Genomic DNA, 23,482 nt, shown 5'->3' with positions numbered 1-23,482 from the left:
GCCACACATGCTCAGATTGGGTCAAGAATCTCGTTTTTGTAAGATAATGTATGTAAAGCTGCCATGGATGTTTCTAGTAAATAGTAGTCGTGTTTATTCTGTCCGACTTCCATAGTCATGGATGATACAACTGAGCAAAAAACAGCAGTCTTTCCAAATTGCACCCTTGTGGCAGTTTGAGGCTGATGCTGGAATAGATGTGGAACTCACAGCAAACACAGATTGAGGCCTCCCAGGGTCCCTTCACTGAACAATGTGGTATGACCATGAGACGCCGGGGCCGGGGGGGGGGGGGGGGGGGGGGGGGGGCGGCGGGGGGGGGGAAGCAACCAAAACAATGGATGGACCAGCCTGGCAAAAAAGTCGGAATCAGCATGTGGTAGAAAATTCCAGGGAAGTGGGATCCCACCCCTCAATATTGCCTGAGTTCCCAGCACTGAAGGGTCAGACCTCTCTGGGCCTCAGTTTCCTCATCTGCAAAATAGGGATAATGCTGTGATCCTTTAGTCACTTTCTCTCTGTAACAGGCCCTCTGGCTGTGGAAGACTGAAACATTCTCTGGGGTAATTCTTTATACTGTAAATTTTATAGAAAGCGTCTGATATAGTCAGAGTGCTCAAAAATGGTAATAAATATTGACAGGTTACAAATATTGAGGGAGAGTCTAAGGCCAGTAATACACTGCACAGCTTGAAGGAGGGCCTGGAGCGGGGAGAGTCAGCATGACCTGAACAAGCGGGGCCTGACGGCCCTGCAGGCGGGCTGGGCAGAGAGGAAGGTCCTGGCTGATAATGAGCCACACCCCCCACCTTGAGGGTGTTGTTATTATTAGGATGAGAAGAGGGCACTGTAGGCTGATGTCAAAATTTCAACTCAACACACAGGCCCGCCTGTGCTGATCCATTTGGGATGCAGAAAAAAATACAGCGACGGGGATAAGCATTGGTGAGCAATTTTCTCTACCCGGTCAGACACAGAAGCTATGTTGAATGGCGGCCACCTGGAATTGCTATTGATTGCAAGCGTTTGAGTGCAGGCTGCAGGGCTCTGGGTTAGAGCTGGGACTCGTTAAGGAGGCATTTGCACTGGCAGCTCCGACTGTATTGCCAATGTTTTATTTCTTGAGCTGAGTGGTAGCATGCATGTGTGTGTTGTAGTGTTCCTTATTCCTTTTTGCACATGGGAAAGATCTCACAATGATTTTTAAAACGACAGTGCAGGCCTCGCCCCACCAGGAAAGAGCAGCCGGTTCCTGATCACATAACCCGGAGGTGAGGAGCAGAGACACCGTAAGAGAGAGCCGCAAGCCACAGACCGGCATGCCAGCCGTTCCGCTCGAACGAGTTTTAAAACGTCCCCTGGACAACTGGTAAGGGAAACAGTCCACCCTGAGCACGCTGAATGGTGAGAGGAGGCCCTGCAAGGATTAAAAGTTCAGCCCAGATGATCCCCAGGGTGAGTGAGCAGATGGAACAAAGTTCAGTGTGAGAAACTGTGTGTGCGCACTCATGCAGGCGTCAGGCCTTCAGGGACGCCTGGGCTTGGCAGGACGAGTGACCTAGAGAACTGAATCCATCCACAAGCCCACTTGGGGACTATACTGAACGTGCAGGGAGGCGGGGTGAAGAGCAGGGAGGAGATAGTAAGACCTCTGCTCATCTGACCAACACAGAAGGGTTTCCTTCCATGCTCTCCACATTCAGGGCAGTCTTGATTCTGTTCTCATCTCTCTGCCTGGGTCAGGGCTCTGGGTAGTTCTGTCAATCTCCTTGAATGCTGGCCATGTTCTCTAATATTTTCTAACCCTGATAGACATAAAAATAATTGGCCAGGTGTCCCACTCAGGTTCTTTGTTTGAAAACAACAAAAACTACCTCTGATTAAGTTAAGCAAAAAAAGGGAATTGATGACAGGAAATGGGAGAACCGCAGGACCAACGGAATAAAGAACCAGGTTTGGCAAGGGTGGGAACCTGGGCTGGCCCTTGCGTCTGGGGAACAAAAGATGGTAGATTGTTGGATCTGGGCGTTGGTGCTGAAGAGCATCTGAAGAGGCATGAGTGAGTATGTGTGTTTCTTTTGTCCTTTATCCTGTGTCCTTCCAAGCAAGACTCAGCTACCTGGGAGGAGGGTTCTAGTGCATGGGGTCCCATACCATCCTTGGCTGGAGGAAGGCTGGGCGTCTCCCTGACAGGCACTGAGTAGATCCTTGTTTGAGGTCATTCATCAAAAGCCAAGCCGGAGCATGACCAGAGGAGGGACGCTGGGCAGAGACCACCTCCGTAGCCAGTCCCTTGTGTCGCCTCCCCTGCCTTATTTTCTTGTCTGGCCTTCTTAATAATCCATCTGTCTCCCCAGTGGATCCCAAACTCCAGGAGGACGGGCATGTTTTCCTCCTCCTGTGTTTCCTTAGGAGGAGTGGGGGAAGGGGGAACTCAGCACTGTCCTGAATGCTCAGTAGCTGCTTATGGAGTTTAATTCAATGAAATCAAAGAAAAATGTTAATGTAGATCTTTTCAAAGTACGTTTTTGTATTCTAAGGGGAATTGGCAAGGATGGCATATATCAAGCCGGCTTTGTGTTTCGAGACCTCTTTGCCCTGGAACCTACTTTATGCTCATGGCCACCACCCCCCCCTTGCCGGGTTGGGTGATTCCCTGTGGCATTGCAGAATAATGGAATAATTTTGCCATTTATTGGCAAGACACTGCGTCCAACAAGGGCAGTTTTATTCTGAGATAAAGTTTGAAAAGAGGCTAATAGATGCCAAATATTAATAGATTCCTTCTCTGAGGGAGAAAGGAATGCAGATTGCAGCAAAGTGGTGTTGACTTAATAAGTCTGTTGGTGCTGGAGCCCCCTGTGTTTCCGTTCACGACTTGAAAGAATGTGACTCATTGTCAGAGGTGGCATACATTCTCCCAACGGTTAGCGCACCTTACTTTCTGAGAAGTGATGAGGGAGCCACTGGAATTAGGGGCCAGACATTCTCTCTGAGAAATTCTCACTGGGGCCAACCCAGGGGTCGGACTTCACGGGGCATCACTCACAATAGCCAGAAAGTGAAACCAACCCATGTGCACAACCGAAAAATGGATGAATAAAATGTGGTATCCACACAATGGAACGTTATCCAACAATAACCTTGAATGAAATCCTGACACATGCTGCAGGGTGGAGGAAACTTGAAAACATTATGCTAAGTCAGAGAAGCCCGTTATAAAAGAGCACATCTTGTATGATTCCTTTTACAGGAAAAGGCCAGAACAAGCAAATCCATAGAGACAAAAGATCAATTAGTGTTTGCCCAGGGCTGGTTGGGGAGGGGGGTACTAGGATGGGGACAGCTAACGGGTCCCAGGTTTCTTCTGGAGTGACAAAGTGTTCTAAAATTGATTGTGGTGATGACTGCACCCTCCGTGAATATATTAACAACCACTGAATTGTATACTTTAAATTGAGACTGTGCGATTTACATCTCAGACTTGTTCTAAAAATCACACATTCTAACACACTAGTCAGATGTCATAGGTGGCCTCTCAGCGTGACAATTCCATTCAATGAAAGTTCCTTCATTCAACAACAATGGCATGCCAGCCATGGACCAGGTGACGTAGGGGATGGTGAAGTGACTGAGACCCAGTCTGGGCCTTTCTGAGACTCACAGTCTATTCAGAGAAGCAAATACCCAAATGCCTCTAACAGGAGAGTGATGGCAGATGCCTGAGGTAGTAGAAGCACAGCGTGTAAAGCAAAGCGACAAAGGGGAGAACTGGAAATCCCGACTGCTCCTTTCTCTCGGGGAAGGAGATAAGCCTGCTAAAGAGGGAGGTGGGTTCAGCAGGGATTTCCTTTATCCATCCTTTGAGGGCTCCTCAGAGACACCCCTGTTGAATGGATGCGTGCACTGGTGAGCCCAGAGTGGCTGGGCGTCCTGAGGGTTGCATGGAGAACGAAAGCCTAGCCCACATTGCCTAAGAGTCCACAGACCACCAAACAGGGATGCCATGAGAAGCCGGCCCAGAGCCAAGGACCTGCAGAATGCGGCAGAGCATATCACAGGCGCTGATTTGAGTGCTTAGGATGGTAAGTGCCTCGGGACTGCCATGTCCTGCTTTGGCTCTTTCCAGATGTGCTCCTCAAACCCCCGTGTGTGGGCAGAGGCTTCGTGGGCCTGTCCACGTGGATGTGTGTGCAGGGCTGTATGGCAGCTGATCGTTTAAACCAGGTCAGGGAGGAGATGACAGGCCCACAGCCCATCCCTGAGGCCTGTCTGTGGGACACCTGGCTCTGCACCCCTCGCACACACATACTTTTAGAAGCCTTTCCCTCTTCCTCCACTCTCTTGTCCAAGTACCTGAGAGCAATTTACTCGGTCAAGCCCTTTTCCCAAGAAAGGTTGTGATGCTGGGTCCCCAACTGTGCACCAGAGCCTCCCACACGGGGTGAAACACCACTAGAAGGGCCCCTCAGCCACTCCAGGGTGGCAACACCCCCCACCCCGTCCCCAGGCTCAGCCCATGAGCCCCTTCTAACACACACACAGCTGCAAGGGCTCCTCCCCGGGAACCTGTTGCTCAGTCAGAGGTATAAATGGAAGAGCCATGCTGGAGGTGGTGAATGGGTGTTTTAAGCTTGATCTTCCGTTGGAAAAAGAAGTCCATCACTAGTTAATACAGTACTTTAGCTGAAGGACTTAGCTTTTTGGGCTCGAGGCCAGGGAGCACACTGGGACTTCCCAGTGAAGCCAGAGAAACTGCCCATGATGACAGTGAGATGGTTTAATTTTCCCTCCCAATCCCACCTCCCCTTCCATGGGGAAAAAAGCCCAAGGTTCTTGAGTGAAACGCTCAGAAAGCAGCAAAGGGAAAAAAGCCAGATGCAGGAACACCCGCCCGCTCATTCATGATTCCCGTGACCCTTGGTAACCCCGTGAGGAGCTGGAGGCCTCCGGCCAGCTATGTGACTCACTTCCCTCTGCACAATTTGTTACTCGGTCTGAGGGACAGAGGTGCTGTGGCACCTCTCCCTGCTCTCCTGTCGTACCCTCTGCCTGGGTGCCTGCACCCTCTCTTGCCCCACCAGTGCCTGGCCCTCCATCAGGAAGCTGTCCCTCAGTCCTGCTCTCCGTCACAAGCCACAGAAACCAACCCTGTCTGGTTTAGGCAGAAATGGGTTAATCTCAGGTAGTTCACAGCCACCTGATGGGACCCGGCCGGGAGCTGGGTAGCCAGCGACGAGACTGAAAATCTTCCTCTCGGCTGGTCTAGCAGGAGAGAGAGCACACACCACTGCTGGGCTTGGACACCCATGGGCACCCGCACCAACTCCACCGATACCTGCCAGGACAACCTCGACCCAGTGGGGATGGATCTGTCCCTGAGCTGTAAGGGGCATCTGCCCAGCTGAGCTGAGGATGCCCGCCCTTCATGGCAGCCACAAGGGAGTCTGGCACTGGAAGTGCCTGGCATTTTCACCTTCTCCAGTGCAAGGAAGTTTGTGCCTGATCAGCAGGGGCATTCTCCAAATACAGAAAAGGAGATACAGATCCCAGGTAGCCACAAAACAGGACAGATGGCCATTCTGCCTCCCACGAGTGCGGGCATCTCATTTCACTCTTTCTGCTCTCTGCCTTCCCTGACCAGCATGATCTCTGATTTGATAATCATTATTCAGGTCATCATGGCCGAGTCAGCCATTCAACCCGCATTTGTTGAGGTCCCAGGCCAAGTATAAGGCTCCCAGTTCCTTGGGAAACTCCTTAGAACAGTGTCCTGCATGAAGCATTTAGGACTGTTGACCCCTGGGCAAAAGGGTCAGCTTCCCTGGACTGCAGCAAAACAGAGGCTGTCACACAAGGTCATCTTTTAAAGGATGTCCTTTTACTTCTTGAAAAAGAAATCTGGGTGGGGTGAGGACCAGTGATTATGTGTCATGCTCCTTGAGCAGCAGAAATAGTCAAACCATCCAGTCCATTGTAGTTCATCAAAAAATAAAACACCTTCCTAGAATAGACACTGCTGTCGGCATCTTTCTGCTGACCACAGGCTATTCTAGGCAGTAGTTTGAAAATGAAACTGACTTATTTAAAGCTTGCAACAGGAGGCACAACGGTTGACTTGACTGCCTTGCTGGGGGGAGAGCCCTGGGCTGTTGATGGAGGAATATTTTTCCTGTGAGTCCCCAAATGATGTAGATGATGTTGGATCTGCCGGCAGTTTCTGGGTGTGGGCCAGGATCGTGTCCCGTGAGACCGAAGAATGGAAACACGGACCCAGGAGAGACAAAGCGTTTTAAAAAGAGGATAGTTTATGGAAAGCAAAGAGTCACAGCTCCCGAGACGGAGGGGGTCCCAAATGGGGGGTGCCCCATGACTGAGGCAAAAGCTCTTACTTTTATACCTGTTTGGGGAAGGGGAGCTGTTTGAAGAAGGGAACTGTTTGAAGAAGGGAACTGTTTGAAGAAGGGAACTGGCACCTTCTAATGAAATTCATCTACCAGGTTTGTTCTGCTTGCCCATCCTGAAGGAATTAGCAAAATAACACTGTCTTCTCATATCTGCTGCATCTGTCAGGCCAAAAGGAATTTTATGATTAACCTCAAGGCCTTGTTACATTATGTCCTGGAGCGAAGGAGTGATTTCAAAACCTGGAGTTTTAGGATACGGCTGTCTTTGTTTATTCCACCAGGGACCTCCCTGTCTTCCTAGGGACATGCTAACTCTCCTGTATCACTATGACCCAAGGTCATGAGGGAGAGTCCCCTGAGGTAGCAGTAGTGGCCTGAAAGCTTAGTTCTCTTGTCCCCACTGTCCCACTGACTGGCCTCAGGACCCTGGACAAGTCACTAGGGTCTCAGTTTCCTTATCTGTAAAACAAAGCTGAACCCTTTAGGAGCGCTTGGGTGATGTGAAAAGTAATATAAATGGAGCCACTTCAATATAGAGTTGGAGCTGCCATCCCAGAGGAACTGTCTTACTCGTCTTATTCCTCAAAACTTTGGAATGTTTAAACTGGACAAAATAACCTTTGGACTGGGCCGAAAGCAGCATTGTACTCCAAACAACTGTCTGCAAAGCTAACAGGAAAGCAGACATCCTGACTACCAGACTGAAAAATGAAGCTATTTCTTTAGAATTAGCACCACCGTGTATAGTTTAAGAATAACTTACCTTATTAACACCAATAGAAATTCCTTTCTTCTGTTCATGTCATTATTCCCCTTCCCTTTCTTGTTGAAACTCTTTGCCTTAACCCTCTCATCGGAACACCGTTTGGATTTCTGCCTGAATTAGTGCTTCCCAAATAGCAATTCATTTGAATTGCAAATAAATGTTTGTTGCCTCTTACTGTCACCTTTTATTTTTAGGTGGACACTGGCAACTAACAGGGATCCCCCGGGTCAGCTAGGAGGGGTTTGCTATCAGAAAGCGCGGGCTGGGGAGTCTCCTGCAGTCTGAAGACGGGAAGGCAGCTGGGCCTCAGGAACGCGGGGAAAGCGATCTTTCCTTCAACTAATGTTTACTGAGCTGCCACTATATACGTCAGGCCATGGTCAAGGCCTTGCAGATCCAGGGATGAACAAACCCACAGGATCTTTGCTCTCAAGGAGCTAACGCGGAACCAGTAAGCAGATCTGTGTGATAGCACTGAAGATGACACCTGCAGTGAAGACACTGCAGCAGGCTAATGTGACACAGTGTAACTGGAGGAGGGGCCATGTTTGAGCATCACTCTGGGGAAATGACATTTAAGGACATTCCTAATTGTCAGGAACGAGGCAGAATGTGAAAGATAGGGGCAAGAGTTCCAGGCAGAAGGACTAGCATGCCAAAGCCTCAGGTGGGACCGTGCAATGCACGCTTGAAGACCGGTGTGCTTGGAGTCCCAGGAGCCAGAGCAGGTGACCTGAGTTGAGTCTGAGAGGGAGGTTAGGGGGCTGGTGGTGCAGGGCCTGGGGGCATCTTAGATTGGAGTCTTTCTCCACCTCCCATCTCTGGACCTGTGTGTCTGCTTCACTCCTCTTCTTCTTTCTGCAGCTTGGCTTCCTCTGCTCCCCAGGCCACCTGGCAGAACAGGGCTGCCCATGAGTACAAAGTTCACCCTTAGGGTCTAGTGGCTTTATGGGGACCATTTCAATCAACTTCCAGGAAAAGACTCGTCACAAATGCATCTCTGGTCCAATTACCTGTAGCCAAAACTAGGGTAGATGCTGGGAGCCCTGGTGAGGCCCAGGAGGTCCATGGAAAGAACAGGGTCTCCTGACGCGGTCTCAAAGGCTGCAATGAGTTGATTTAAACAAGTCGTTCTCAAACTTGAGAGAGCATCAGAATCACACGAAGGGCTTGTGAAAACACACGTGGCTGGACCCCACCTCAGAGTTTCTGGTTGAGTAGATCTGGAGTGGTACAGACTTGCATTTCTACTGTGTTTCCCCGAAAATAAGACCTAGTCAGACCATCCGCTCTAATGCATCTTTTGGAGTAAAAATTAATATAAGACCCAGTATTATATTATTATATTATATTATATTATATTATATTACATTATATCATATTAATTATATTATTATATTATATTATATTATATTAATTATATTATATTACATTATATGACCCGGTCTTACAGTAAAATAAGACTGGGTCTTATATTAATTTTTGCTCCAAAAGATGCATTAGAGCTGATTGTCCGGTTAGGTCTTATTTTCAGGGAAACGTGCTGATGATACTTTAAATGGGTAGTTTCTGAAAGTGGGGCCCACACCCCTGGCCCTGCCAGTTTCTTCAACCTTCGGGTTCCATATTCAGAAGGAGAATGTGGCATGAGGCCCAAAGTGTGCGACCGGTATTCCGGATCCCTCTGTACATCAGGGTTTCAGAATCACAGTTTTAAAATCTTTCAAAACGTCAGAAATGTCTTTGTTCCCAACTTTGAATGTCACCATGGGGGAAATAAAAGGTGACTAGCCAATGGACTTTGCTCAGTGTCCTAAATGGTTAGTGGTTAATCAGTGTGTTTCACTGGATTAAAACAAAACCGACCAACCTTCCACTTCCACCAAAGAAAAGGAGGTTTCCCCCAGAATAAGTAAACCCAGTCTCTGCAGTGGATAAGAGGTCTTTTCTCTGTGCGTTTTTATTTCTCCCTGCAGGAGACCGGGTCCGACTCTTTGCGTGGCTCACTGCTCGGGGTAAATGCTGGGAAAAAGTTTGGGGACTTACCTTCCCAGCCCGAGCTCCCGCCGGGGGGATGCTACACACCCGCCGGGCTGCCAGCGCTGAAGCCTTGCCGGGTCCACCAATGAAACGCCGAGGAACTCCATGACCTCATCGGAAGGCTCTTTCATTGGCTGTCGCTGCCTTTAGAGCTCCGGAAAGCTGCGCGGGCCTCACCCTGATTTCCTAACCGGGTCTGCAAGCCTGGCGGGCTTCTCTTCAAACAGATCCCTCAGGAGGAAATTCTGCTCTCTGACAAAAACTTGAGTGTTCTTTTTAAACAACCAAAGAACTGGTTTCCTGCGCTGACCTTAACTGACGTGCTGGCGGTTGGCCGGTGCCTTCATCTTCCTCCTTCCTTTCCTAAGTACCTGACACACTACACTTATTTCCCACTTATTCTAATCATGTATTTTAACGAGTTTTGTCTTGCTTCTCAGTGGATAAATTTCTCAAGCCCCGTTACTGCAGAATGTGAGTGATCATTTCCCACACAACCATTGAACGTGAGATTTAATTAACTGACCCCCAGAGAGGGGATATGACTTTCACAAAGTCACACAGCAAATTCGTTACAGAGATGAAAATCAGATCCAAGGCTCCTAACTCCAACCAAGTTCAGTGTTGCATACCTTCTCCCCCTCCGAACCCCTAATCTGAGCTGCCTAAGAGCTGAGAAGGGTGCTGCAATCCAGGAACCTCCGCTTGTGGGAGAACCCACATACCAATAAGGGATAACGGGTTTCCTCACATTCTGGCAGCTGCTTAGGTCTCACTTTGACAGCAGAGGGTCATGGATGGGAGCCCAGGAGCCTCCTAGAGCAGGCCTCTCATTTTGCAACTGAGGAAATTGCAAGGGACCTAGTCATAAGCCAGCTGGTGATGGGTAGAGGCAGAACTTGACCCAGGCCTCCGCCCTTGTCATCCAGTGATGACCCCCAAATGCCAAAGGAACGGAATGCCCACGAGTCCCAAGGGAAAGGTCCATGAAGTCAGCATGGTTATCGGACTGCAAGCATCTGGGGGTAGGATTTGGGGGTAAGAAAACAATCAGAAGTGTTCATGCTTCTCTGACTGGCCAGAAGGTCAGACCAGCCCTCATCCCAACCTCTCTGACCAGCAGGTGCTTTGTTACAGGAAAGGAGACCAAGGTTGGAGGTTTTCTCATCTGACGGTGGGGTGGTCGGGGCTTGATGTGTGTGAATGCTGGAACCTTATTTTGAGTCCAGGGTTTTTGAAAACTCAGGACCACTCTGTTAGATGATGGGAGTTGGCGAGCATATTAGACCTCAAATCCTTTTTGAAGGCTTGGCTCAGGGGTTACCTCCTCCAGAAAGGCTTCCTGGAGCACCCAGATGGGTCAAGGTTTCCTCTACTCCCTTGGTGCTCATCTGAATCCAGCTGCAGAGCTGTTGTTCACTTCTTTGTTCCTTTTCCCAACTAGACTGTGAGTTCCTTGAGAAATGAGATCACATTTTATACAATGTTGTATCTCCAGGGCCTAACATTGGCACATAGTAGATGCTCAATAAATGTTTGTTGAATTGAACTTGGTAACCTTGCATGCAATTCCAAACAGAAACAGATTCAGTTTATATGAGGCTCATTCACACAGAATGAGAATTACCTTTTCTTTTTATTAGTAAAGTGTTTTACTAACAAATTGTTAGTAAACTGTTTGCTAACACAACAACCAGATCTCTTGTGCTTACCTAGTTCCTGATTGCCCTTTGAAATTCCAGATGTGTGAACCACTGCATTATTCAAATCAGACCACTGCATGTATTTTCTTCTGTGTCTGGCCTCCCAGGAAACTCAGAAATCAGCCTAGTCACACTCGTAGGAACAGTCTCCTCTCTTGTAGCAGGTACAATACTCTCCCCTGTATCCATATAGTTTCTGATCTTTGTTGTTCATTCACATGTATAAATGCATATTTTATCACAAGCCACTCCGTGCCTTTATGAAGGAAAGTAGGACAGGAGGTATATAAGGTAACAGGAAAGTGTCCCCAGAACTCTGAGTGGAAAACAAAAAAACACTCATGAAGATAAGGGATTCCTTCCACACAGGCTTAAATCAAAAACCAACTTGATTTGTTGTGTGGTGTCCAAAGCCTATGCAAAGTCGGCTTTCATGGAGATGAGAGCTGAACATTCGCAGAGTTGGTCCAGCCTTGTCCTAGGCAGGAGGACGCAGGTCTAGGACATGTGAATATTCTAAGCCCTGGAATGGTGGGCTCAGGAATGGGACCAAGACAGCTCACAGAGCTTTCCCAGGGCCTGGATAATGAATTTCTTGAGACTTTCCTCTCTCGGGTTCCAAGTCCATGTTCACCAAGCAACCTCCTAACAACCATTTCAGCTTCGTATGCACCCTGACACTGGGAACGGGGTCTGTGGGTATGGGATGCTGGGGGGATGGTTCTCATCGCACACGAACGTTGGCGTGGAGTGTAAACAATGCTCTGATGGGCTTCCTTAGCGGGAGTAGGTGGAGTACCCTGGAGCACCCACGCGTTTCTGGGCTTTCGGAGCTGAAGGACACGCTAGGAACATGGTTTCTACATGTGGATCATGCTATGCCCAGGCTTGCCTTGGCTGGCCAGCCAGCCTCCTACATTTGGCTGTCTCTCTCAAATGGCAACAGATGGTTAAGTTAGAAACATCAGCTTTAGTGCCTGCGGCTGAGTTGCTCAGTGAGGTTCCCACTGGTTTGTCCCTACAGTGGGAACCATGGCTTCAGATAGTAGCAGGTAGTCCTTGGGAAGAAAGTCAGGGGACCCCGGTATTTCAAGGGGGGGGGAGGGGCACAGAGCCATCTTGAGTCATCCTCAGAAACCCTGCTCCAAACAACAGTACTGGTGCAGCTTTTACAGACAGCAGCCTTATTCATAACAGCAAACCCTGGCACTGGAGATATAAACCTGGATGATGGATAATTCAAGTGTGGTAGAATCACACCAGGGAGTACTACACACGAGAAAAAAAAAAGGAACCACAGTTACAAGCAACAAGGACAAATTCAAGAATATAACAAGCAAAAAAGCAAGTTACAGAGCATGGTGCCGTTTTCAGACAGCGTGAAGCCAAACAATATCATGTATAGGGTTCTACATCACACTCATATTACAATAGGCGGCACGAGGTGAGTTTGGTGATAAAACCACTTTTTTAAAAAGCAAGGAAGGGTGTCATAAACACAAAAACCAAGCTGCTGGTTAACTCGGGGTCGTTGGTCGGTTCCCTGGTGTTCATTTTATTACTTTATTACATAGGTGCCTCTTGATCATATGTGTTTTTGTAGGTATCAAATATTCCGTAATTAAAAGCCGTCCAAAGGCACTGCAGCTACCATTCCTCCAGCCCCAGGCCTGCAAGCTGTGCTGTGGCTTCCAGGTGCCTCATGAGCTGTGCCTGCCCATAGGGCCAGCTGCTCCTGGCTCCTACCTCCCGGGCTCCATGGCTCAGGCAGCCAGATGACACGGCTGCTGCTCCTCATGGCGAGGCCAAAGGGTAAAAGTGACTGTTGTGTTAGCATACTGACACTCTGTGCTTTCCTACTTCGGGATTTCTATCTCCCTCTTAAATCTGACCCATCTGCTTCAGCAAGCTGACTCTCATTTCTCTGTGGGCCTGTCCGCTGGGACGCTCAGGCCTGGAACACACCTGTCCAATCCAGCTCCCCCCCACCTTTCTGCTACACATTCATCCAGTCAACAAATGTTTACTGAGCACCTACTACATGCCAGGCACTGTTCTCAGTGCTGGGGATGCAGCAGCAAACAAAAGCACACAAAAATCCCTGCCCTCAGGGAGTGTCATTCTAGTGAGGGGAGACAGACAATAAATACTAAATTAATAAACATAAATCAGGTGAAAACCATAGCAGGGTAAGAGGATGGGGAGTGAGGGGATGTCAGGGGGTGGGTTTGGATAGGGTGGTGAGGGAAGACCTCTGAGAAGGTGACCTTGAGGCAGAGACCCGAAGCAAGGAAGGGAGGACCACGTGGATATCTGGGGAAGATCATTCCAGGCTGAGCTGTGTCTGCTTCACCTGGAGCTCCCCACGCTACCACCACCTGGCCCACAGTTTCTCTCAAGCCCTCTCCCCCTCTACTCACCTCGTCCGCTTTCTCCTTATAAAGGGAACCTAGGCCTTTGGAGAAAAAGGAACGGGAGGTGTCCCAACCACGAAGGCAACCCCATTTGCACTGACCTTTGCTCTGGTCCTATAGCTTGGTCCCAGTGCTCCTGGCAGGAATTAACCTGGAATCAGACTTTCGGAGCCATCTTTCCCTCAGCTTCTCTCCTGCGGGCATGGCCAGGCCTGAAGGCTGTGATTTTTCACATCCTTGTCAAACCTGTAATACCAATGCCTGGAAAAAAGATGTTGGCTTAATTACTACTGTTAGCACAAATGACTTCCTACTCCTGAATTTTCCTGAGTGCCACCTGCAGGTAAGCTCACCTGGAAAATAATTTTGGGAGCTTCTCATACAATCACTTGTACATTTCTGTGACGGTTGTGGCAGCTCCCAGAGCAGCCCCGGCAATGGATGAGGACCAAAACCTCGCAGATACGGGAATGAGCCCAGAGACTGAAAAGCCCTGCTTTCTGGCTCCACACAGTGAAGTCCCAGAACATTCCTTCTTTGCTGGATCAGGCTGACAATGTTTGTCAGATTTTGCTCTCAACCCTTGTATCCCAGCAACCTCAGCGCTCAAGCAAATGGTCTGAAGTGAACTCTGGTAGGTGTCGGCCACTTCCATAGTGGTCTGCAGGGAAGGTGGAAACCTCAAATGTAGTCACTTATACTTATTATTGTGTTACAGCCTAAAGAAAAACATTTGCAGGTTGATTCTAGACCTTGGCGATTCATCCATTCATTCTTTCATTCACTTTCTCATTCAAGCTCCTGTAGTTTGCCAGGCCCTACGCTGGGTGGAAGGGGTACACAGACACAGAATGACAGCTCACATTTATTGCATTCTTACAATACACCAACACTATTCTGGTGCTTTGCGCATACTTCCTCATTTAATTCTCAACCAACTCTGTGGGGTAGGCATTACAGCTGAGGAGCTGTAGGTATGCAAGGCATGCAGAGGTTAAATGCCTCTGCCCAGACAGCACATGATGAGTCAGGGTTCATGCCCTGCTTTGCCCTCATGAAAACACAGGCCTTGGCTTAAAACTTACCAGCTAGGGGGGCAGAGGGATAGAGACCAGTAATTTTCACTACAGTGTGGCAACTGAGGCAGTATAAACATCAGTCATTATTGCAGCAAAGTTTGCTATTAGAAGTCCTGTCACAGAGGAAATACCACAGCTATGGTATCACATGGGTCTGTCAGATATTGAGCTAAGACTTCCCGATGACCTTTGGCCTGAGTCTCAGAGAATGAACAGGAATTTCCCTCCTGGACCAGAGAGGAGAGAACATTCCAGGCAAACATCTAGACAGCCAAAGCTCTATGCTAGAGTTGAGAGGACAATATGAGGGTTTGGGAGAAAGGGAAATAGATCCTGTGGAGATTCCTTCTATTTCCCTTTCAATTCGTGCTTGGGGTCCCCTGTTGAAACTTTAATATTCTGTTTGCCCCTTCCTTGGGCTGTATGCAGCGTCTGAGGCCCAACAGTTCAACTTCCATCACCTTGCAGGGTGGTGGGGCTTCCTGCAGGCTCTGCTGGTCGCTTTAGAAACCATCTCCTGATCTTCTCTCCCCACATCTCTGAATGTGTGAATTCCAGCTTCCTCATTGGTAAACTGGGGATCACAACATCTGTTCTCCCCAAGAATAGCCCAGGGCTGCTGAGGGGATGAGAGACCAACCTGCATTTGAGAACTCTTGGAAAGCTGGAGGAAGGTATCTAGAAGGAATTATGCTGATGATAACTTCGTGTTTCCTCATACCTGGTGTTCCAGACTGTTGGCTCCATCCTCCAATGGATGTAAGCTCTACCAAGGCAGGAATGTGGTCTATCGCTGGCACCCAGAACATTGCGTAGCACATAGTAGGTAATCACTACATAGTTATTGAATAACTAAAAGAACGCACTGACTGGACACCTGCCCCCAACTGGTCATCTCAAGGTCAAGACAAGGAAACCCCACAGGTGACTTTGCATCCTTCTCAGAAGGCAAGGGAGCTGGCATCTGAGCTGGAAGCAGTCTTCACTTGGCTCAGTTCAACTCAACAGACATTTATGGAGCCCCTGGGTAGTGCCCTGCCTGCCTGGGATGGATGACTCTAGCCCACCTCGGGCTGGGTGGCCCTTATGGCTGCCAGGGGCAGACGGGGGCCTACGAAGGGTCACAGGCCAACCCAGGCCCAGAGGGATCTACTGGCAACCTGATATAGCAGGACAAGCTCAGGCAGGCTTGCCCCTCACATCCACCTCATACCACACTCCAGGCCACTAAGTCCTGCCAGGCTGGTGACCTGTCCCTGCCCTCTCTAGGCCCTATTCCTGAGGATCCGCCCTGCTCCCACCCCCAGTCTCTCCCTCTAGCCTCCCCGAACCCCTGCCCCCGTCTGCCCTGACCCCTACCCCCACTACCGCGCCCTTCCTCACCTCCCTCCACTACCTTCGGATCCCTCACACCTTCCACCCCAGCCCCCCTCCAGGTCCCGCTCCTCGGCCTCCGTCATCCTCCCTGATCGCCCCCGCACCTCACCCTTCCTCGCGCCCCCTCCCGGGCCCCGGCCCGGGTCCCGACCCCAGCCCGCGCTGCGGCTCCGGCCCTGGCCGGCAGGGGCCGCTCCTCGCGGCGCCCGGGGCCCCGCCGCCCGCCGCCGCCGCCCGCCTCCCCGCCCCTTCCCCAGCCGGCGCTCCCGTTACGCCGCGGAGCCGGGAGCTGGAGCCCGAGCCCGCGGCGGCAGCGGGAGGCGGCGACCGGGGCGCTCGGGCGGCGGCGGCGGGGCTGCGGGGCCTGCGGGGCCTGCAGGCGGGCGGGCCGGGCCCGGCCAGGCCGCGATGGCGACCAAGAAGGCGGGCTCGCGGCTCGAGACGGAGATCGAGCGCTGCCGCTCCGAGTGCCAGTGGGAGCGGATCCCCGAGCTCGTCAAGCAGCTGTCCGCCAAGCTCATCGCCAACGGTACGCGCCGGGCGCGCCGGCCGGGGCTGCGGGGGGCGCCGCGGCCTCCGCCGGGCCCCCGAGGCGCGGGGCGCGGGGCGCGGGGCGCGGGCAGGGGCGCGGCTGGGCCGCGAGGGCTCGGCGGCGGGGATGTGCGAGGAGCCAGGGCCTTGGGAGCCTGGGGTCCCGGGAGTCACACGGTCGGGCGTCAGGCGGGCGAGGACTTGTGCCTGGCCTGCCTGAGTCAGGCGTGCAGAGCGGCTTCTGTGGAGTCAGGTGTAGGGGATTTCAAGGAGTCGGATGCTGTACCGGGGTCCCAGGGGGTCAGGGGCCGGTCTTGGGGTTCTAAGAAGTTGGAGGTGATGGGGGAAGGTGCTTCCTGAGCACATGGGTGTGAGTGTATGGGGGATTCCAGGGTGTGTGTATAGTGTACTCAAGGCGACGGGATGTATTTATAGGGGTCCTGCGAATGGGGTGTTGCACAGATACCCCTGGGAAACATGGTTTGTAAACATATGGCTTTGAGGGGCTCCAGGTGGAAGCTCAGGCTTGGCGTGTGTGTGGGGTGGTGGTGGAAGGCAGGTTGAGATATTGGAGTGTGCCCTGGGGTTCAGAGAGTGGGATATCCAAGCTGTGGATCTAGGGAGGTCAGGTTTGGGAATTCAGAGGAAATAGTCAGGAGAGTCCGGCAGGACAGTATTGTAGAGAGAGGTGGGACTATGGTTGAAGAATGTTGAGCAGTGGCGTTGGGTGGGTAAGGGCTTGGTGCTTAGAGGAGGAGAGGGTCTGAGGGAGCCACTGATACTTGGACTTCGTCTGTGATCTTGTTGACTGAATTGGTTGTTGTTCCCAATCGAATCACAATTGCATCCGAAAATCCCATTTGGGAGCACAGTTCCACGTGGCCTTATTTGTTTTGGAAGCAAGTATTGCTAATATTTGCTTGTCTTTTAGTACCCGCCAAAACCACAGGCACCAGTGGACTGGCGACAGGGCAGAGGTTTTTTTCATCTCTGGCTTCCTGAGTCTGGGTGAGCACATGTTGACTGAATGAATGAATGAATGAATGAATGAATGACACTGCTCTAAGAGAGGACATCTGCACTATTTTCAACCTTCTCACCTCAACTACCCAGAAGTAGGGATGTCAGGTGTCATCTTCAAGAATGGATTATATTTGTGCCTTTTATGGTATGCATGCCTTGAAATAAGGACGCCGTTATGTGCACTCTCAACTGTGGTGCCTTGCTTTGGGCGGGTATTTCCTGGGCTAATGCGAGTGCCATGATTTTGCCAGGGGTATTGGAGGAAGCGTGGACCTATCTGGGCTCAGTGTGGTGGAAATGGACTTAACTGAGAAGAACTCAGTTAAGTTCGCATTTGAGCAAAAGGTGTTCAGTCTCATGGGCCCCCACATAGGCTTGACCTTATCCTCCCCGTGCAGCTCACCAGCTCGTCCCTTTGCTTCTCCTCTTCTTACCTGCAGCATTTTCTCATTTCTTCTTGGAGTCGGACAGTCCTTGGAATTGGGTCTACTTTGTTACTTCCCAGTTCCATGGGCATATACTAACTTCAGAGCAGGTTGAAGTTAGGATTCACTGGGTTGATTTGTGAGCCCCCTGGTTCTTTCCTTCAGAACCACTTGTTTCCGGCTTTATTGACTCATTCATTCAACTAGTATTTGCATGCCCACTTGTGCCAGGCAAAGCCAGTGGTGAGCAGCACTGACCAATGTCCTATTCTTAGGCACTTACCCTCCTCTGAGGAGACAGATAATAAGCAAATATGGAAATCAATGCTTGGGACAGCTTCAGAGAGTAAGTGATGTAAAGAAAACAGACAAGGTAATGTGATTGGGAATGGCGGGGAGGGGAAGAGGGGCAACTCAAATTACAGTGGTCGCTGGAATGAGAGGGGAGATGGGCTTTTGGTGGCATGGGCCCGTCTTACTCACCGTCGAGGCCTCCCTCGGCTCGGCTCCCTGCCCAGGGCCCGGTCCCTGTAGCCTAAGCCACAGTCATTAATGGAGCTTGGGGGGGTGCGGGGAGTGGGTTGTGCGGGGCATGCTTGAGGGGCTTGCTGCCTGAGGAGGAGGAGCCACAGGTCTGTTTTGGGAAACTCATGAGAGGTCGATTTCTGCCTCGGAACCCACATGGTGAACAGCAGCCATGAATGGCAACTGGCCACCCAGACTTGCAAAGGTCAAAGAGATAAAATAAAATAAAAAATAGAGCAAAGAAAAAGATGAAACAAAACCAGAATTATTGTGGCTCTCTTGGGGGTTCAGAGACGTGTTTCAAGGAGAATCCTTCTCTTCCTTTGGCTGATGGGTTCTCCCTTCGGTCGGTGGGGGGGACTTCCTCCTGGCTTTGGGAGCATCCGCTTCCCTTTAGGCCTTCATGGGTGCACTGGACCTCAAGTTCTGGGCAGATTTGGCAAAATTCTTAAGCTAAAGCATTTGCTGCTTAGAATAAGGAAAGCGAGGTAATGTCATGTTTGTCAGACTAAGACAGTTCCCGTGGAGGCAGCCATAGGCAGAAGAGAGCACAGTCTTTAGAACTAGCCAGACCGGTGCCTGAGTCCTACCCCTGCCACTTCTAACTCAGTGTCCTTGGCCAAATCCCTTAACTACCCTGAGCCTCAGTTTCCTCATCTAAGAATGGGGATTAAAGGACTAACCTTGCACAGGTTGTTATGAAGATCAGAGGAGCTAATGACTCCTAGGCCGAGCCACAGAGCCTGACACCTTAGGAGGCAGGCCATTCATTCATTCATTCATTCCATAGATATTGAGTTCTTGCAATGTGCTAGCCACTGTTTAGGCACTGGGAATATATCTGAGAACCAAACAGACGAAGATAGCAAACATCCCTGCCTTTGCGAGGCCCACATTCTAGTGAGGAAAGGGCAGGGAGACAGATAAATAAGCTCATTAAGTAAAATTTACAGGATGTCAGATGGTGAGAGGGGAAGAGGGAAAGGTGCTTTGGGAGTGGGGGAGTGGCTGGAGAAGGCCTCGTGGGAAGGCAGCCTCCGAGATGAGGCCTAAGGTGGGGGAGAAGCGTGTTCAGGGAGGGACTTCGAGGGCAGAGGCCTGATGAGGGCGGATGGGTGGGGCCAGATCACGTGGGGCCTCGTGGGTCATGGGTAAGGCTTGGCTTTTCTCCGCATGAGATGGTGCCACGGGAGGGTTCTGGGCAGAGGAATCCCTCATTTTCAATGCTCCCACTTGCCCTGGGCCTCCCCACCCTGCAGCATTCGCTTATGGGAAGTGGGCCTGCCCGTGGCTCCTCCTTAAGGGCTCTTAGTGGACCTTTTCAGAGCTCGCTGCTTCAGCCTGACTACTCTGAGATAAGTTGGTTCAGACAGGTTTGCCAAGGGGTGGGTACGTAGAAAAGGGCAAAGGCCAAGTGGTAAACAGAACTCAGAAATCCGTTTTCTGCCTCATATTTCACCGTAGTCAGCATTTAATCACTCCATCTCAGAAAACTAAGTGTGTGGCAACTAGATACCAGGGTCCGGTGAGTCCCAGCCAAGGGCGTGATCACACAAGTCAAGGGTGGGAGAAAATGCCACTCGAGTCTAGGCTGTTGCTGCCTGAGGTGTGGTCTGGGGACGGGCAGAGTGGGTATCATCGGGGGCATGTGAGGAATGCAGACTCTCGGGCCCCACCCCAGACCTGCAGGGTCAGACTCTGCATCTTGACAAGGCGTCCAGGGTGTTTGTGGGCACAGGGGGGTCTGAGGTGCCCTGTCCTGGAGCTGAGGCGGCAGCCCAAGGGGGTCGGGTAAAGGTGGATAACCACGCACTGGCTTCTTGTTGGCTCACAGGTAAGTCCTGACCCTGGGAGGGCAGTCCCTGCTGCCCTCTGTCCCCGGAATGTCACCCTCCAGCCTTCCAGTGGCAAGGTTCACTGCTGTGTGAGGAAGTACAGTAATCTGGCTCCTGGGCCTCAATTGAGACTCTACATATGGCTGGGTGACCTCGACTCAGTTACCTAATGGCTCAGGGCCTGCATTTCCTCATTGGTAAGATAGGGTTAATAATACACCATCAGGGTGGCTGGGAGGATGAAAAGAGGTGATCTATGGACATTTCGGTACACGTAAAATGCCGGTGCCCACTTTCTCCAGCTGACTCAGTGTAAGCCTGGGCAAGGCAAGCCAAATCCTAGATATCACCTGGTTGGGAGAAAAAGAGAGTGGCAGACCTAGAAAGGACACACCTGAGCTCAGGCCTGGACTCCCACGTATTTCAATGACAGAAACAGGCATTTCGGAGGCCTGTGTCAGCCCAATGGACAGCCACTCCCTTTCTGAGGCAGTGTCTGTTTCTTCTCCCTCCCCCAGTCTGTTAATCTTCTTAGGCACGACCTCAGTTATGGAGCTCACTTAGAATAATTGGGCCCCAGATGGTAGTTTTTCCTTGAAGGGATCATCACCTTTCTGATTAGGTGTGGTTTTGAGACATTTTAATTACCTCTTGGCAATGGGTAGGTAAAGCAACGATGCCTGAAACAAAGATTATTTCTGGGGCAAAGTTTGGTTACAAAATGGATCTTGACCACTGAGTGGGAGTAAAGTTCTTGCATTTGCCAGCAGCTGATATTCCGATGACACTGTTGCCTCCAGCCCCGTGGCTTCCCCTTCTGGAGGCAGGCTGGGTTCCGGGACTGCTCCCCAGTGTCATCAGGCCTCTGGAGTCTTTCCTAAGAGGGGGAAGTTAGTGGACAGGGGGACCTCCTGGCTGGCCCCAGGGTCTTCTTTGAAAACAAGACCGAAGTTTAACTGAGAGTCTGCTATGGGGTGCGAAGACGGCACTGTTGTTTAGAATAGGTTCTTTGGACATTTCCGGGGTACAGCAGACTCCTGGGAGTCAAACTGAGCTCAGTGGGGAAGGACACCCGTGAGACCTTGATGGCTCTCCATTCTGGCCTTCCCAAGGGCAGCCGTCTTGCTTTCAAACACTCTGTCCTATTGCCCTCTGAAGGACATGCTTTTGTGGCAGACCATATGTCCTGATTTTTGGATTCAAAAGATTCCCTTATTCAACAATAACATACGGATGGCTCTGAGCTAGGCTGTGGGTCTCATGGCTAGTACAGCACAGTCAGGGCAGAAGGACCTGTTTGCACCCAGTGGGGCCAGGACTGTTCGGCTTTTCCCTGGCCTCCTGTTTGGAGGAATTTTAGGCTCTGAGTTGAGAGGGAGGAGGGTTCCTGACATTCATCTGCTTGACCAGCCAACCTTTCCAGCACATCCTCACGTCACCTGGCCGGTGGGGCCTCCTGGGCCCTCTCTCTCACCTTGCTTAGTGTCTCTCCACCTGTGCTCATGTTGTTTGGCTCTGGAGCCCTCTCTGCAGGTCAGGGACTGGTTTAAGGCTGTCCTTTCTTCACAGAAAAGGCTGTTTGCCTTGGAGAAGACAACCATACGTTGTTAAAACCAGATGGGACCTGAGAGAACACATAGTACGGTAGTTTTCAAACTGTGCCGTCGAGTAACATCTCTGGGAACATGCTTTTGGGTCCTGGTGGCTGGGTGAGTGGGTGGGCCTCGCTCACTGGGGCAGTGACACTTTTCCTTATGGTTTCCTTGGAAGGGAGGAATATGCTTAAAAAACACATTAGAAACCGACTGAGCTAGTCCAACCTCCCCATTTTACAGATGGGAAAACAGTCCCAGAGAGAGAGATTTTTTTCCTTAAAGCCACCAGCTGGCGAGTGACAGAAGCAAGCAGAGCAGGTCAGAGCTCTGGCCTCTGTGTTCAGTTGTTTCAGCTCAAAGTGTGGTTCTGTGGTTTCCTACCCAAGAGAGGTATTTCACTCATGAAACCCCATTTGTACAGTGGTGACACACATCCAGAATTCCTTTTCTGAAACCCTTGGGGCCAGATATATTTCAGAGTGTAGAAATTTTCAGAATATGGTACGTATGCTAGACATTATGTGACACTCCCAGTGGGGTCAGGGGCGGCACTTCATTACGAAAACATGTCAGCATTTCTGCATCTAAACATGTGAACAGTCATTGCAAAGGGATAAATAGACTATAAATAGCCTCGTGTTGGTTCAGTTGAGGTTTTGCTGCCCGCTTTTGGTTTTTAGAGAGTTCTACGTTTCAGAAATTATGGTGAAGGGATTGTGAACCTGTAACAATAGTGCCCGACTTGTAGGGGGTTTGTAAGAGCCCACTGAAAAAACAACAACAAAATCCCTAGAAGAGCTTAGCGTGGTGCCTGCGCAGAGTAAGCCCTCAGTGGCTATCAGCTGCCGTCCCTTGGTGGGGGGTGTTACCATCTCCCGTTTCCCAGTTCAGAGCTGTTCCCCCTCCCCCCACATTGCCTATTTGGGTGTGTGCCTTGTCTCCCCAGCAAGGTGGTCAGCTTCTAGAGGACAGAGGGTTGTGATTCTGCTTTACTGAGTCCTGAGGCTCATAGCCCCTTTTTGGTGTGCTGTGTTGAATTGGCCCAGACTTTCATGAGGGGAGGCCTCCCAGCAACTGGAAGAGGCCTGAGGAAGTAAAACTGAGGGCCTTCCAAAATGGAGTGAGGGCCAAAGCACAAGTGGCGATTCTATCCCTGAGAAGTGGTGTCCTGCAAGGACTGATGTTCCCCTTTGGGGCTGCTGGCATCAAGTGAGTTGGGTCCAGCCAGAAGCTCCCTGGTTGTCAATGCAGCATTCTCTGCCTCCACTCATCTTCCTCCTTCCTGATTGAGCCCAGATTTTGTTCAGCTCTCAGCCCCTCCATGTGCCATGTGCTTCATTTACTGTAGGCGGGTCCTGGCCCCCAGTGGGTCCACTCCCTTGCCTGTGATTGGTTGAGGCATGCGTATGCAACTTCATTTTAACCAATGAGACATCAGGGGCATTTGCTGTGGAAGAGGCTTCTGGGAAAGATGTCTTCATGCTTCAGAGTGACATATATGCTTAAGAGGGAAGGAAAATCGTCTCTCTTTTTCCCCTGGAATTGTTCATGTTTCTGATGCCTGGAGCTGCAGCCATCTTGAGGGCGCCCAGCCCAGGAGTGAGGCAGCGCAGAGCTGAGAAGAACATGGCTCTGATTACATTGCTGACCTTCCCCGGACTTGTTATTATGGGAGATAACAAATGCCTTCTCCTTGAAGCCGCATTGAGTTGGGTGTGTGGTCATTACTTGCTGTTGAAGTCATTGTAACTGGTGCACCTCT

At 50.7% G+C, this 23,482-nt stretch overlaps 1 protein-coding gene and 2 long non-coding RNA genes across 14 annotated transcripts in view; 2 read left to right on the top strand and 1 right to left on the bottom strand.

Moving 5' to 3' along the window:
- The first annotated feature begins 618 nt into the window (after positions 1 to 618).
- On the top strand, positions 619 to 9,717 carry LOC141570512 (uncharacterized). Its single transcript, XR_012494557.2, has 3 exons — positions 619 to 945; positions 1,221 to 1,455; positions 9,150 to 9,717. It is a non-coding gene; the product is annotated as an uncharacterized LOC141570512 (long non-coding RNA).
- Positions 9,714 to 15,705, bottom strand: LOC109454394 (uncharacterized). 3 transcript variants are annotated; one of them, XR_016020929.1, is made up of 5 exons: positions 15,050 to 15,705; positions 13,684 to 14,049; positions 13,432 to 13,591; positions 10,926 to 12,185; positions 9,714 to 10,668 (listed from the first exon to the last, which is right to left on the bottom strand). It is a non-coding gene; the product is annotated as an uncharacterized LOC109454394 (long non-coding RNA). The 3 variants fall into 3 exon arrangements; XR_002138466.3 differs by having other exon boundaries at positions 13,684 to 15,705; XR_002138467.3 differs by having other exon boundaries at positions 10,926 to 11,232; positions 13,684 to 15,705.
- Positions 15,706 to 16,021: 316 nt separating this feature from the next.
- TTC7B (tetratricopeptide repeat domain 7B) overlaps positions 16,022 to 23,482 on the top strand; it is a 239,125-nt gene continuing 231,664 nt past the window's right edge. For 4 of the 10 annotated variants that reach the window (XM_074327048.2, XM_074327042.2, XM_074327050.2 and 1 more), the window contains exon 1: positions 16,024 to 16,315. In XM_074327048.2, the coding sequence (XP_074183149.2) occupies positions 16,195 to 16,315 (121 nt within the window). In that variant the 5' untranslated portion in view covers positions 16,024 to 16,194. Of the gene's footprint in view, positions 16,316 to 23,482 lie in introns of all 10 variants that reach the window. The other 6 variants (XM_074327045.2, XM_074327046.2, XM_074327043.2 and 3 more) reach the window with 5 other exon arrangements.

Source organism: Rhinolophus sinicus, chromosome 3, assembly GCF_057876585.1.
Source record: "Rhinolophus sinicus isolate RSI-liver-muscle chromosome 3, RSI-T2T, whole genome shotgun sequence".
In the NCBI taxonomy this organism is placed as follows: domain Eukaryota; kingdom Metazoa; phylum Chordata; class Mammalia; order Chiroptera; family Rhinolophidae; genus Rhinolophus; species Rhinolophus sinicus.
This window is presented reverse-complemented; position numbering and strand designations above follow the sequence as displayed.